Raw genomic sequence first — 16,558 nt, forward strand, 5'->3', positions numbered from 1 at the left:
GGCAGAGTGGAATGGGTGGAGAAGAGTGTCAGGAGTAATTTGTGATAGACGGTTATCAGCAAGAGTTAAAGTGACGGTCTACAGGGCGGTAGTGAGACCAGCTATGTTATATGGGTTGGACACGGTGGCACTGACCAGAAAGCAGGAGACAGAGCTGGAGCTGGCAGAGTTAAAGATGCTAAGATTTGCACTGGGTGTGATGAGGATGGATAGGATTAGAAATGAGTACAATGAGACATGTCTTGTCTTGTTTGTGTTTTAATTTTAATTTTTTATTCTATTTTTAATTTACTATTTGCACATCATGTTGTTACACTGTGGACCCTGAGCTTCGCAATTTCGTCTATCTGTATACTTGTATATGGTCGAGATGACAATAAAGTTCACTTTTACTTTGACATTAGAGGGTCAGCTCAAGTTGGACAGTTGGGAGACGGAGAGGCGAGATTGCGTTGGTTTGGACATGAGCAGTGGAGAGCTGCTGAGTATATTGGGAGAAGGAATCGTCAAGTGACAAAGAGAAGACATTTCCTGATTGAGCTGACTTGCTGCAATCTAAAAAGGCACTTGGTCCTGGGGTGCAGCACGTAATCTCTCAGTACAGTACAGCGGCTCTAAAAGAAACAATAAATTCACATTATAATTTGTCACTGTTTAAAGATTTATTTAAACCCCAATCCAGCAGATGGCGGTAAAGCACCTAATCTTTCGTTTGCTCACTGGAGAAGAAAGCGAAATGTCGATGTTACGAGCAACAAAAACGGAAAAAGTGGTGTACCTGGCACCTCGGACACGAACGTTTAATTCAAGCTGAGTGACAGCTACTTCTGGAGTCGGAATTGTGTGTCTCGTGTGACATGGTGCGAGGTCCTCGGTGGATTGAAAGAGAACAGAAATCCGAAAAGAGGAAGAGGTAAGTGTTTACGATCTGAGCCCTTTATTAAACAGACATTAGGGTTTTCGCATTTTAATCGAGGTATTCTGGGTTTGTTTTTATAGGCAGCATTTGTTGCGTTTAACATAAGCAGGACTGACAGATGAACATGCTTTATCAGCTTTTCGTCCAGTGGTCCAGGATAGACTGCGTTTGCTAGTTGATGCTTCCGTGGGCCCGCGTGTCCACGCTGCTTACTGACCCCCGTCACTGCACATCATTTTTACTTTACATTTGTAAAAGCCGCCTGTGTACAGTAGTCCCGGTGTTGTCTGCCAGTGTCCGTAACGATCGCATGAAGCCGAGCTGGTGCTGCCCACGGGTGCCGTGTGTTCGTTTGTGGGCTTTATGCTGTGACTCGTACCGTTACTGCTGACACTCGTTTTCTCGAGTTTGTGTTCAGCTATGGCATTGGAGGATAGATGTTTGTATTTAATGTCATACATTTAGACATGTGCTGAGGAAATCGTTATAGAGCAATTATTTTTCTTTTGTCAGTATCAGTGCAAATGGAACACTACTATTAAAGCGCAAACTTTCAGTTTAGAACTCTGAACAAATGCAGTCGTATGTATTTTTAATTTCTACGAAAGTAACATACAGTATTAGTTTGTATTTAATTCAATTAGTTCACTCAGTTTTAACTGGAAGCTGTAAAATGTTTTATTATTATGAGTGAGTAGGTGTACGCACGAGTTATATCATCTCCAGGGTTGGTTTCTGTTCCTGATTCAGCTGGGAATGGTTTCGGGTCAAGCTTTCCTATGGGTGCGAAAGTCTTCCCTAGGCATTGCACTTATTCTGGGGAAACGATCCTGTGCAGATTTGAGAAAACATTGATCCTTTCATTGTGTGAAGCCATTTAATTGAGTACAGGTTAATTAAAAGTTAGAGTTTACCCAGCAGTAACCAGTGCAAGGGAAGAACTAATCCCGGAGTAAAGTGCCCTTATCGAAGTCCTTTTCTGATTGAATTTCTCTCAGTGCTGAATTCAAGGTACACTTTTGCACTGGTTTGTCACTTGGCACTAGAATAATTGAGGTAGTCTTGTCACTGTTATTTCACCACAATCATAACAAAATATTGTAAAACCCACTTAATCCAAATCAGACTTTCAAGGAGCTTGAGCCTATACTCATATAATACTGGGTCAAGTAAAAAAGAACAGCCCTGGACAGGGAACCAGGCCATCACAATGCCTGAGCGCACACAGTGAACTGGTAGGGAATTGCCAGTTAAGGTAACCAACACATTTTTGAGGATGTGGAAAGAAAACTCACTCAGGCATGGGGTGAACATAGGAAAGATCCACACAGACAGAGACCATCATAGAATCAAATCAAATCCAGAATGCTAGATCTGTGAGGGTGCTGTGCTACCCACAATTACCACCTTGCCGCTATCCTCGCAATCTTTTTTTTTTTTTCTTTCCTTCTATTTCCCTAGCACCTTTATGCAGCACATATATGTTAATGCCAACCAGGTCTGAACAATCTAGTGCTGGGGCCTATTGGGTTCAGTTCAGGTGTTCTGCTTTAAAATGTTTAAACTGTCCCAGAAAAAAACTGTCTTTTTGTGTCTTTGAGTTCAGTCTCTTTATTGTGTTGTTTTTTAGGGGGTTCTTGACTTTATACAACTCAAATAATTTAGTAACTCCAGCCTGTCTCACCTTGCATTAGAAAAGCCAGTCTCCCACCACGACTGAGAAATATCTTTGTGCAACAAACTTCCTACTTATTCATCCAGCTTCATAAATGTTGGTGCAAATAAGATTTTGATTTTTGTATGCTGTATTTAATTTATGTAAACTCAAACTTTAAAAAGCTTTATCTCTGAAAGTCAGCATAGTCGCACAGTCTTTGGTGCATCTGCTTCATAGCTCCAGAATTCTTGGTTCATATATTCACCAACTCACTCTCACTGCCTCTATGCAGATTGCTCCACTTCCTATTGGATTTTCACTTGTTGTTCAGGTTTCCTTTGCTCTCTCAAGGATGTGCAAGTTAATTGGCTGTTGAGCTGGCCTAGTTTGAGTCTGCCTTATGATGCATTGCAGCCAGTTTAAAGTTGTTTCCTACCCTACCGTGATGCTCAGTAGGTTTGGAAACCAAATGATTGCGTCCTTGAAAATGTTGTTTTGGAAAAAGAAAAAATGGACACCCAGTGCATTGTGTTTTTCTGTAATATTATTATAATATGAGAAACATTTTTTTCATTGTTTGCTTTTCAAATGAGATTGGTAATCGGCTTAAAAGTGGCTAATAGTTTGCAAGTTTTGATGAAGCAAATAGTGCAAGTGTGCTGCATGTTCAAGGGACTGCTGTTTGGATTTGGAGGTGCTCCATGAGTACAGTGTGGTGCAATACTTTATCCTAATAAAACAGAAGGCCGCAGGTTGTCTTTTTTTAGATGGCTTATTGTGTTGCTATGTCATTTTAAACATTGTCTTTTAAGTTAATGTATTCATAGGAGAACCGCATGAATGCCCGTGTAAAAACGTGCATGTGGACAGTGCATTAAATATAGCTCATATTTTATCCAATATTGCATACTAAGTAATGATAGGTGATATAGAGTTAAATTGATATTGTTATTATTTTGAATGAAAATTCAATATTCAACATATCTCAATATGTTCTCAAAACATATTGGGTTTCCTTGCATATGAGTGAAAATTAATGGTATGTTTTCTAATGATAGTTCCCAATGGAAGCATGTAAAGTTAAAACCATAAAAGCCCCAGTATTGAGCCCTGCTGGACACCATATTTAACTACTGAGTATAATGATGGAGTACTGTCAGCACATTTCTGTACAAAACAGGCTAAAAAAAATTTTTTTTTTTTCATCCATACTGTTTTCCATGTCAAAGTATAATTTTCTGGAGCTTTAAGGCAGTTGAGTGGTCAACACAAGGTCATGTGAACGCTGTTAATTTAAGAAACTTTGAGATATTTAATTAAAATATAGTTAGTGTATCCTTAGCTTAGGTGGCAGAGTAGCACACACTTTTTAGCACTGCCACTTTATAGATCCAGTGTTCTTGGTTCAAATCCAGCACCTGATTGTCGATGTGGAGTTTGCTCATTTCCCCGGTGTTACTGTGCTTTTTTTCTGGGTGCCCCAGTTTTCCTCCCACATTCTCAAGCTCTGTACATTTGGTTAACTGGTGCCAGTGTGGGTGTGTGCCTAAGTGGGCCCTGTGATGCACTAGTACCCTGTTCAGGCCCTTTTCCTACATTGTCCCCAGTCCTGCACCGTGCTCTTCAGAATTGGAGTAATTGGGTTTGAGTATGACTGTGACTATTACTAGGTTGCCACTGGACATATTTGCTTTGAATTGTTGCCCAGACCAATGAACACTTAAAAAGACCGTAAATTGTGGTATCACAGGCCTCATTATTATTCTTCTTTAACGTCTTTCTTTTCTGAGTTACAGTGGTGGCAGTATTACCCATGCTACAGCCGACTTTTTTTTTTTTTTGTGTGTGTGTCACTGATTTTTTTACTTTTCATTTTCAGGCTTAAAAGCAGAGTACATCCACTGAAGACTTGAAAGAAATGACAATTATGAGTGTCTTGAAGTGTCACAATGCACCACAAATTGGCAGCAGTCAGTTTGTCAAAAAAACTACACTGAATACAAATTAACTAAACAATCCAAGTTAGTTTCCTGAATGTTTGTATTCATTTTAGCCCAACTATATATACTCCAGCCCATTTTTAGCCTTCACTTTAGGAAAGTTTAGATGAGTTTCTTATAAAGTGCATTTTAAACAAAAGGACACTGCTTATTAACTGTAAAAAAAAAAACAGTAACTATCCTACTTCTGGTGTGATGTGAAATACTGGGGAGTGTATTTATTTTTTTCACTGACAAAGTTTGAGTATTTTCTGGGCGCAAGTTAATTAGTCATATTAGTCGCTGCACCTCTTATTCCGCTTGCGCTGCTTGTCACGTCATACATTATGCAACAGAACAGCTAACATTTTATGGATCTTTGCTTAGCAGGGAGACAAGAGAGCACATTTCAGGTATGACATATTCCAGAATGTCTTTCATATACAGTAACGTTACTCTTAACATAATGTACTGCTTGAACTGTCATCCTGGGAAAACCAAACCATTTGCAAACAGCAGTGCTAACTCTGCCTGTTCTGAATGCTGCCTTTTCTCATCTTCACTTTATTTTTGATCACACTTAACACTGTCGGGCCATGTGAGTGTAATAAACCTAGACACACTTAGGAAGAACACTTTACATTTGGTGGGTTTTTTTTTTTTTTAACATTCAGAAGAAGTTGTGGAAATTTATTATATTACAATATTGGCTTTTACATGTTGATTTTTATTAAATATTGAATCAAGTTTAAAATTTGATGTATTGCTGAGCCCAACACTAAGCAGGATACACTGCCACGTTTTAATAATTACTAATACTGTAATAATTTAATGGTTATGATAATTAATTTTCATATCCATCTTTCAGACTGTAATAATCACAACGCTCTTAATGCTTTTGTATTGTAAACTTTAGGGCTGTCAAAACAAATGTCAATGATTAAAAATAATCATACTGTATATTATAAAAGGTCTCATTTAAAATAAAATAACTGACATATATAAAAATGGCTTCTTCATTTACCTGCCAGTCATTTTCAGCATCGTGTTACTATGCAATATTACTGTTTTTACAGATCTGTTTTTTCCACAATCATGTTTCTTAAGCACACTCCTTCACAATGCATTTTAGGGCACATTTTGTCTTCCTCACATCTTTGCTCTTAAATTTATTTATCTACATTTGTGCTAAGAAAATATTTTTAAGCACTTCTCCAGAACTATGAATGTATTGTTCTACAGTTGAGTCTGTTCTGATTCACTCCTGAATCTTGAATCTCTAAACAACAACTGCTTTATATGACAACTGATAAGCATTCATCGCAGCAATCAAAAGTTGGTTTCCTTTCAACACTGTTAATTCCCCTAGTTTTCCTAAAATGTTTTCCGTTACTTTGTCAGCCTAAAACCATCTACATTCATTGCCCATTACAGTCTAATGGCAGTACATGTACTGTGTACATGAGAGTTGGATTTGTAGTGTGAAAACAAACAGTAAAAGCTCAAAACCACAAATAAAGCAGGATTTAAATTAACGTCATTGTGCACAAAATTGCACAACATGCTGATAGAGGCAATCTGCTGTGGTCCTGTGTCCAACAGGAACATTAGCACCATGGGTAGACTGTTCGCAATTGGGAATTGCACTATGGGAAGAGTTCTTCTTCCAGTTATTTTATATTTGGGGTGGTTAAAAAACCGAATGATCCTCCTCGCAATCGACTAAGAACAAGAATAGTCAGTAAAAGCAGAACTTTGAAGGGCTGTTCACAACATTTGTCAACATACAGTGCAAAGTCTTTCTTGGGACTCCAGAACAATACCAAGGTTGCAGGGGAGATGCCGAGTGTAAGTTATGTATATCATTGAAAAATGCAGTGTCTGCTTTTATGTAAAAATTGAATAGTTCTATGTATCACGTCAGTCCATAATAAATAAAGATGATAACAATAAGCATGGTGCCAGCCAACAAGAGACTGAGGTACTAACTGAGGTCCCCAATCCCACTCTGTGACCCCACACACCAGTGAATATAGTAAGTCTTTGGAAATGGCAGATTCAGTATTTTCACAGAAAAATGTAAATTATTTATTACTGAATGATTGTACATATCAAGAGCCATAATAAACATGCGCATCTATAAAGCAATCTACCACCAGGGGAATAGGAACTATACTTTGTAACAGAGATTTCTCTGCAGTGACAGTGAGCCAATCTATAATAAAATAATAATTATAAGTAAGGATGTGGCACACCCTCAAGTCAGAAAAGCATGTGCACATTCATACTGTCTCGTTGTTCTCTTAAATGTTTGATTTGGCTGCTTCCTTTATTATGGACAGATTGAAAGATGAAGCTAAAAAGTGTTGTCTTGTTTTGTTATGGTTCTGAAGAAATTCTGCTCTGTCCTTTTTACAGAGCCAGTACAATTTAGCAATGGAGATGTGCCACACAATCCCAGAGATAAATGATGGAATATACATGTGAAGATGGGGTCTACTCTCAATAAACAACAGAATATTCGCATTAAGGAGGAAGAATGTGAAGAAGAGGCAACTAGTGTTAATGGTGACCCTGAGCCAAAACCTGTTGGTATTGTCTTGCAAGAACATAAAAGTGCAAACTTTATAAAGGAAGAAGACATTAAATCGGAATGTTTTTCTGAATTTATGCATCATGGTGGCCAGAAGGACACAGAATTGTACTCTCCACAAAGTACACATTACTCTGTTCACGTGAAGACTGAATCATTTGAGTCTGCTATCAAAACCGAGAATCTTTCATCTGAAAGTCATACTGAAGTGGGTAAGTGAACATGAATGTGAGGTACAAATATCAGATAAGGTAGGGTGTGTCTTTTTGTACTAAATTTCGACAGATTCAGACAAATGCAAATCTAAGGGCTGACAGCATCCTTGCCTCTGTCTCTGTCTGCATAAAAGCACACCATGGCCCGAGTTTCATTTTTGACGAGGAAGGGGATTTTGTGGTAATGCAGGAGTTCAGTGTGTGTTTTAAAAAGAATAATATGATGATCATCATGTACTGCCTGGCTTATCTTACCATGTGCACATTCTAAATTTATTTACTGATGGTATCTGTTTGTTAATTTAAAAATATAACCTGTTGAAAATGAATACTTAGCAGAATATCACTGCCTAATGAAGTCGTAAATACCAAGATTAATTGGGATGGTTTCATTTCCAGCGCCTAATTTACAAAAAGAAAATAACAAAAACACTTTTTAAAACTGATTGTGTTAGTTCATATTTTTCAAATTAGGTTTGTCAAGAAATCCCATTGTCCTGTTCTTGACATTAATATTTGTGTATGTACGTGTGGGAAATATTACCAGATTAATAAATGGACAGGTAAAGTTTACATTAAATTGCATGTATTTTTATTATTTGTGATTTTTTTTGTAACTTAGTTATATTTACACAGAGAACCACAGAGACATGAAATAAAGTACCAAATGGCCTGATAGACAGTAGGGACCTTTAAAACTCAACTTGATGTTATGTTGAAGAAATTCTGTGAATATAACTGGTGAGCTTGTTGGGTTCAATTGCCAGTTCTCTTATATGATATATATATATATATATATATATATATATATATATATATATATATATATGTATATATGTATATATGTCATAAACTATAATATATTTTAATTTAATAAATCACTCATTCTTTTTTGTTTATTTTAACAGTTCTCCCCACATTAACGTTGCCTTTGTTAAAATTAACCATCCAAATCCACTATTTTAGAATTTCAGTTCTTCTTGGAGAGAGGGCAGTGTAATTAAATAATTAAATAGATATTTATGATGATAACATTTTACAACAAAAAATGCATACATACAAATTTAAAATCGAATCACATTCAGAAAAGCCATGTCCACAAAAAGGGCATGCAAATTTTCAATTAAATCACACTTTGTAACTTGGTAAAATAAATAGTTCAGAACACTTTGCTTTACATTATAAGTTAAATTACTGAAAAGAGATGAGAATTGTGAGACTAGCATTTCCTTTGGGGTGAGGGGGGAAATCATTTTATTGCCTAAAATCAGTGTCAGATTTACTTCTTGAAACAAATCCAGTGAGATTTAAACAGCAGGTATGTCACAATTAAGAACTGGGGAGAGTTACAGATTACTGGGAGATTAACTTTTGTGGCTCGTGACTGGGGGTGGTACCCAGCCGGGACGCCCAGGAGGACCGGAGGAGGGCTTGTGCCTCCTCCAGACCACGAGGGGATGACCGCTCTGGTTGCTTTGGGGACCACGAGTAGAGAGCTTTGAAGCTCAACCCTGTAGGGGCCAGCAATCACCACCAGGGGGGGCCCCGGTGCCTTTGGAGCCCTGGACCTCAGCATTTCCGCCACACCCAGAAGTGCTGGGGGGAAGAGGACCGGGGACACCCGGAGTGCTTCTGGGTGCGCAGCCGGAACTTCCGCCACACTGGGGAGTGCCGGTGGAAGATTGCCAGTAAGCACCTGGAGCACATCCAGATGTGTATATAAGGGGTCGCCTCCCTCCATTCGAGGGCTGGAGTCGGGTGGAAGTGGACAGAGCTCGGGAGGAAAGGCAAGAGGTGGCCTGAAGAAAGGACAAGGCATTTGGAAGATGCCTGGACTTTGGGGTGATTGGTGCTGAGGCACTGGGTTTGTGCACTTTATTACTGTAAATGGTGTAAATAAACATGTGTTGGGTGACTAAAAACGATGTCCGTCTGTCTCTGTCCGGGTGTGTTTGTCCGGGCCAGGTTCCACACTTTATTGAAGTTGGGGAAACACGATTGTGCTCTGTAAAATAATACTTTAGTGGAGAAAGAGAGTAGAGTAGAGTCTCTCTTATGACAAGACCTTCTGTATATCAGCACACAAAAACAACACAGATGATAAACTATTAAAAACAACTAGTTCTATATTTTTAGTTATTAAAATAACAAAATTCTGTGAAGTGATAAATTGTTGATTTTTTTTTTTATTGATCCCTTATTGCTGGTGCACTGAAGATTTTTTTTTTACTAAATTCTGTGGTAGTAAAAGGAGTATCATCATCATCTGGACATCCTTTAAGAAGAGACCCATTTTGTTCATATCATTTGACACCACCTCCTACCATGTTTTCTTTGGCCTTATTCCCTCCAGCTCCATCTTGGTACACTTTTTTTGCTCCACATGTACAAGCCACCTTAGTGTGTTTGTACTCACTACATACAACAATATCACCTCCACATCACGCCCTTCACATTCATTCGTCTTCTTGTCATACCATGACACTCCTCATAGCCACCTGATCATTATCATCTCAATTCCTTAGGGCTTTGCCTCGTGTCCCATCTTTATCTGTCATTCTTCACTTCTGTTGTAGACCACAATGCTCCTCACACAACTTTCATAAATGTTTCTCCCTACAGTGACAGATATGTTCCTTTAGAAGTCAAAATAGAGGATAGCTCCCAGAATTTGTTCCACGTGGAAAAAAAAAATGAAAGGAGTAAAACCTAACCTTGTAGATAATAATATAGGTAGGACTGGCGTCTTTACTGGCAACAAGGATGCAATATGCAGTAAAATGGCAATTTGTCCAATAAGGCTTTCCAAGTAGTCCCTCATATTTCTGTTTTGAAAGATCAGATAACATTTAAATGCTACAGTTCTGTTCTTCTAAAACAACCGTTACAATAACGTGTGTCCACACATTAACTCATTCCCATACTTCCCAAAATAACTTCTGTTTATTCAAGAGTGTTAATGTGATTTGCACAAGCAACCTCCCTTTTTTGGTTGATGTTGGTGAATTAAATTACAGTGGTGGGGAGAAAGGACAGCTTACAGAGATCTAAAGCCATAGGCTCAACTGCTATTTGTTCAGATGTGAGATTTTCTTTACTGTTCCTGGTATTTTTCTTAAAATAACTAATTCTTTGTTTTTCACTTGAAGCAGGTTTTCAAGAGGAAGGCAGCTCTTGGGCTTCTTCACTCAGTCCAGATTTGCTTCAGAGTTCTTGTGCTTCCTCACTGATTCCAGATTTGCTTCCGAGGAAAATTCAACGTAAGCCACATGTTGAACAGCAGAGACTTCAAACTGGAGTGAACCAGTATTGCTGTACAGAATGTGGCAAGCAATTCCCACACAAATGTCGTCTTCAGGAACACATGAAAATCCATACTGGGGAGAAACCATATTGTTGCACTGAGTGCGGCAAGAAATTCCCCCATAAATATCGTCTTCAGGAACACATGAGGATCCATACAGGTGAGAAACCATACTGTTGTAATGAATGTGGCAAGAAATTCCTGCATAAATGTCGTCTTCAGGAACACATGAGAATCCATACTGGGGAGAAACCGTATGGCTGCATGGAATGTGGGAAGCGGTTTACACAAAAGGCTTACCTTCAAGCACATAAAAAAATTCACACTGGAGAGGAAAAGCCGTATTGTTGTACTGAATGTGGTAAGCAGTTCTTGTACAATTGTCGTCTTAAGCAACATATGAGGATTCATTCTGTACAAAAGTCATATGGTTGCACTGAATGTGGCAAGCAGTTTGTGCACAAGTATAATCTTAAACAGCATATGAGAATCCACACTCTACAGAAATCCCACTGTTGCACGGAGTGTGGCAAGCAATTCCTGCAAAAATGCCATCTTAAGCAACACATGAGAATCCATACTTTGCAAAAATACTGTTGCAGTAAATGTGGCAAGCAGTTTCTGCACAAATGTCATCTTAAGCAGCACCTGAGGATCCATACTGTTAAGAAATCTCATTCCTGCACTGAGTGTGGCAAGCAGTTTCTACTTAAACGTCGTCTTAAGACGCACATGAGAGTGCATACTGGTGAGAAGCCCTATTGCTGCATGGAATGTGGGGAAAGATTTGCAAAGAAAGGTAATTTTCAAGCACATATGAAAATTCATACTGGAGAGGACAAGCCATACTGTTGTACCGAATGTGGCAAGAAATTCTTGTACAAATGTCGTCTTCAGGAACATTTCACAGTCCATACTGGGGAAAAACCATATTGCTGCACTGAATGTGGCAAGCGGTTTATGCGAAAGACTTACCTTCAAGCACACAAACGAATTCACACTGGGGTAAATCCATATTGCTGCACAGAATGTGGCAAGCAGTTCCTGTACAAGTGTCGTCTTCAGCAACACATGAGAATCCATACTGGACAGAAGTCATCAGGAGCACAACGATCAAAAGCTCGGAGATTGGAAGGGTCTGGTTCTTCATCCACGATTGGCAAGTCGGCAAAGTATCAGCCAATCATAAGCCGGTCACATGAGCCAACCAGCATAAGCCCCGTGCAAGCTCCAGAGTCCACTGTGTGCATTTTGTGGGTTGTGGGAGGTAGTTGTCTTTCAGAATCGTTTTCTCAACCAAACTGAATGGATGCAGTTTATTGAAGTGAGTGCCTTTAAGCGGTGTTTGATTGAGCTGTCTGCTTGATTTTTTGGACCCATCTTAATGGGAATTGCTGCACAGACCCTTTAAGCATTTTAACAACGGCAAGAATTGAAGTGAAGTGGATGGCTCATGGAGAACGTGTGCAACAAGAGTGAGTCTTTACGGGGTTTTCAGTTTGAACCGTTTGGTGGTGTATGTTACATTAGAACACCAGTGAACTCCTTACAAGTTGTTTTGCAGACCGTTTTTTATTCCCCGATTCCCATTTTTCCAAACTCTGTTTTATTTATTTACTAAGTTTGGTTCATTTTGGCAAGTACTATACTTGCATTTTGAATGGAAACAAGAGCAGTTTACTTTCAGAGAGCCAACTACACTAACCGTGTGAAATATCGCCTGGTAAGTCAGCCTACCTGTGACAAGCCAGGATTTTCAGCAGCTAGGGAAACACTCACTGGTGACAAACATGGAGTGAGGGGGTAAGTTGTACAGACCAATCTTAATGTACTTTTATATGTGCTCAGTGTGTATTTACATAGTGATATGTTTTATAACTTGATCTTAAGTGCTGTACTGTCATAGTAAGAGAGGCATGTGCCCCCAAGCAGCTGAGACTTTAAAAGTCAGCCTTACACTTGTTAGTCGTTTTTATGTTCATCTTGGTCTGCCTTAGTTCTGTGCCACTAACCTATGAGAACTACTTAAGATGCTGCATGTCCGTTGCTGTCGCTGGCAAGATGAGGCTTCATGCTGCACTTTATAGAGATTGAGTTATTAACTCAACAAGTGATGGCATAGGAGACCTGTTTTGTAAGTCACTTTGGATAAAAGCATCTGTTAAATAAATGTAAAGTGGAGTGCTGGGAGTAAATGCTCGTGATATGAACATACAAACCAAACTCAACATGTAAGTAATTGGAAGTAATATGCTTTGTGGGAATGAAAGAATGCCTGGAAGCACTGAAGATGGCAGAGACTGAAATGTAGTGGTGCAGTGGTGAAGTGACACACTAAATACCCAAACATCTGGAGATGAGCTGCCTTTGTTTATAATAGAAAACAGAAATGGTGGAGCCAGCAGAAGGCCCTCCACCCAAAGATGGAGAAATGCAGCAGCCTGTGTGTCTCAAGAGTGTTTTACTAAGAAGTCATTTTACAATTAAAGTCAAAAAGTAATGTTAATAACTAACAGCTTGCAACTTTGTGTTCAGTACGCATTAACAGTGTCGCTAACTAGTGAACAGAATTAGCTCTTTGTGAAAATAGTAAACTTGCTACAACATCGTATGGTGTTTACTCGGTTTTGCTGGAATAAAATGTAATTCCAAGTATAGGTTTTGTGTTCTGTTTTTGTTTTTTTTCCAGTATCTTGTATTCCTGTCTTCTTTCTTCTCACTCCATTTTTGTTCAGCTCCCCCAGCTTCTCCTTTTGTCTCTTCTATGTGATGTTTTGCCTGGCAGTGGATGAAGATATCAAGACAGCCTTTTGTGAATGTGTTGAATTTATCATACACTATACTGTACTGCATTACGGTTAGGACAGGAAAAAATCATTAACATGGGTGTGTATGTGTGTGTTTTGAATTCTGACTTTGTCACTGGTCACCTCCTCTCCATTTCACAGGCTGGCCGTGAACCCGAGGCCTCAGAATCTGCTTGAAGGGATGTCCCTGCCACTCAAATAAGCATGAAGGCTTTGGGCCTTGAGCGTATTGTATCACATGCTGTTGATGGGCTGTTTCTCTCTCTACCTACAACAGGGGTCTGTAAAGTCGATCATGGAGTGCCTGTCTATTTTCTTTCAACCAAAACTTTTAATTAAATCCCAATCCTTGCCAATAATAGATCTTATTTAATTTTTATCCTGCAATGCCAGGTCATTCCTCTACTTTAATTTTTTTTCCACTTCCAAGGTTATCACACAAATATTTTGAAGCCTGAAGCAGATAAGATATTTCACAAAGGCAGCACAGATGGCAATGGAATCAAGATGGGGTTGTGCTGGCTCCTTTGTCATTTACATTGTATTGCTAACAAGGAGTCATTAAAAACAGAGAATGTAGCTGTTTAAGACTAAAATAAACAGGATGAGGAATCTTAACAAGCGAGTCGACGTAAGTGAAGCACAAAAATATAATCAGCAATAATTAACGTCTCATTAAGAAATCCAATTAGAACAAAACCTTGCAACCACAACAGCCCGTCAGGACTGGATTTTGCAGAACCCTACCCTGCACCCTACCCTTTCCTTTTTAGTGGCCCAGCTTGGGTTTGGTTATGCATGCATTCATTCTAAGGGACTGTGTGGTGGTGTTTTTTTTTATTCCATCCCAACATTTTGAGCTACTATTGCATAGCACAGTAGCTTTCAGGTTCATTCTGGCTGCAGGTTTTCATTCCAACCAATGTCACAATCAGTATTGCATTCTTACTTTTTATTGATCACTTTGCTTAGTTTTGTGCAATTCATAAGTATATGCACTCTCTGCCATAGACTTTAAATGCTTATGTTTGTTTTGCCTTTTTCTTTTTAATGCATCCATTTGTTCACAGTGTGTTCCCATAATACTTTCCTGATGCTAATGATTAACAGTGAGCATTGCAGACACAGCTGCAAACCATATTGAATGTCTCAAAGGAGCGGCTGTTTATTTTCATTTGTCTGTTAAATTTGTAAGAAAAATCTCTTAGCCAGCAGGCAAGTGAATGTGACACTGCAGTCACTGCTGCCTTATGCATTCATTGTTGTCAACATTTGGGTACAATTGGGCAAAAGCAAACACTAACAAAAATACATTTCATGCTCTGGCATATTTCAGAATTTCATTGAATAAGAGAGTAAAAATAGAAAACTCACTAAACAATGGGATCGATATAAGTATGAATGATGTGCCCATTGTTACATTGGTGACCACGCAACCATGCAGCCTCAGCTGAGTCACTGGCTCAGGTAATGTGAAATATTCAATGTTTTTGCCACAGATGTGTGCATTTATTTTAACCTAGCCGATCAAATCGGGCTACAAATTCTACGTTTGTGAAATCCATACTTTCTCTGCAAATAATTATTTGTTTTTTTAAGTCCTTGAAATGATTTTGTTATCAAGGCACTGATTTGTGCTTAAATAGACCTTTTCGGCCAATGTAATGAAGAGCTTCCTGTTTAAACGTGGCTGCGAGACATGAACTCGGCTCTTCGGCGCACCTCATTTGATTTTTTCCGGCAAACAAATTTTCAAAACAAACTGTATTTTACGAGTCTAATCAGAGTCGGAGTAATAATTATGTTGGCATGGTCATTTTAGATCTGAGATCGGCTAAAATTTAAACAATGACCGTTGTTAATACCCAGCCGTCATTACTCAGTTTGCCAATAGATGTCAGAAGGACGGATGCCAAAAAAGAACAGCCCAAAGATAGATTTCGATGTACCAAGCAAATGGCGATATGTTCAAAATTACTTACGGTTCCGGAGCCGTCCAAGGGTTTAAGTCAGTCGACGACGTCAGTACTGGAAAGTACGTCCCACCAAACCAACGTTCAGTAAACCAACCAAACGTACTGTTATTTGCTCGAACCAACACCGACTTACTATACTCGGCCGTCCACTGAAGCATTTGAACATTCCTAGCCAATCATGCAATACTGCGTCCGCGTTTGCCACGTTATGTCCTAACTACAGAGGCAGAGTCCCATTGCATGGTTCTAACTTGTATTGAGTCGAGGTATTGACGCGAACACCATACATATGGATAGTATCAAATTATATATAAGGATGCATACGAAATCATTCATGCAGCCTCCCATACTTGAAAGGTGACACAAACACCTGCCACCACAGGAGGGCGCTCAAGCTGACTCTAAACACTAGTCCTTTTCAAAGCAGTCTGGTATTTCTCTACAGCCTGGAACTCCAAGTATCTGAGGTTGTCTTAATGGAAAGTTGTTTTTTGAGTCAGTTGAACCCCCCAGAACCCTAATCTTAAACACAGTATTGTGAGGCTGACCTCTGGAGGTCTACATCAAGACTCAATTGGTGTCATCTCCACCTACTGTATCTGTACTTGAGGCTCTGGGCTGCAGAGATTTGTTCTTGAAATGTTTCGACATCAAAGAGCACTGCTTTAGGCTGACTCGCGTTAGCTCCACTAACCAGGTGGTTTGGTGTGGTGGCCAGGTTTATTGGTGGGAATCATAGCGTGGAAATGTTCTGCTTACAGAGCCATCATCTATGACAAAGTAATCACAACACTCCCTTTACTTAGCTAGTGTTAAGAAACATTCAGTATACAAATCCACAGCCGAGCTCTTTTAGGAGAATCCCGATTAAAAGTCTACAGAGATGAATGTAGCAGTCAGCAAAGTGCTCTTATTGTCTTCTCTACATGCCATCGATGCGTACAGACCTTTGGAGTGTGGAAGGTTATGGAGAGCAGCAATTCCTAAGTCCCAGGGCTTAGCAGATAGGCAGCCATGGTGCCCCAGTATCCGCATGTTTGAGGTCAAGTGGTTTTGGGGTTTCAACATGCCAGGTTGTGGTAACACTTTTTGTACCTTTTAACATATG

The 16,558-nt window shown here is 39.2% G+C and overlaps 1 protein-coding gene across 5 annotated transcripts in view; it reads left to right on the forward strand.

The window, feature by feature from the left end:
* LOC120534351 (gastrula zinc finger protein XlCGF57.1-like) overlaps positions 1–13,324 on the forward strand; it is a 47,603-nt gene extending 34,279 nt beyond the window's left edge. For 2 of the 5 annotated variants that reach the window (XM_039761878.1, XM_039761877.1), the window contains exons 2-3: positions 6,974–7,360; positions 10,513–13,324. In XM_039761878.1, the coding sequence (XP_039617812.1) occupies positions 7,045–7,360; positions 10,513–11,972 (1,776 nt within the window). In that variant the 5' untranslated portion in view covers positions 6,974–7,044 and the 3' untranslated portion in view covers positions 11,973–13,324. Of the gene's footprint in view, positions 1–451; positions 914–6,973; positions 7,361–10,512 lie in introns of those variants that run through there. The other 3 variants (XM_039761876.1, XM_039761875.1, XM_039761879.1) reach the window with 3 other exon arrangements.
* The last annotated feature ends 3,234 nt before the right edge of the window (positions 13,325–16,558 follow it).

The sequence above is a fragment of the Polypterus senegalus genome, chromosome 8 (assembly GCF_016835505.1).
Source record: "Polypterus senegalus isolate Bchr_013 chromosome 8, ASM1683550v1, whole genome shotgun sequence".
Taxonomy (NCBI): domain Eukaryota; kingdom Metazoa; phylum Chordata; class Cladistia; order Polypteriformes; family Polypteridae; genus Polypterus; species Polypterus senegalus.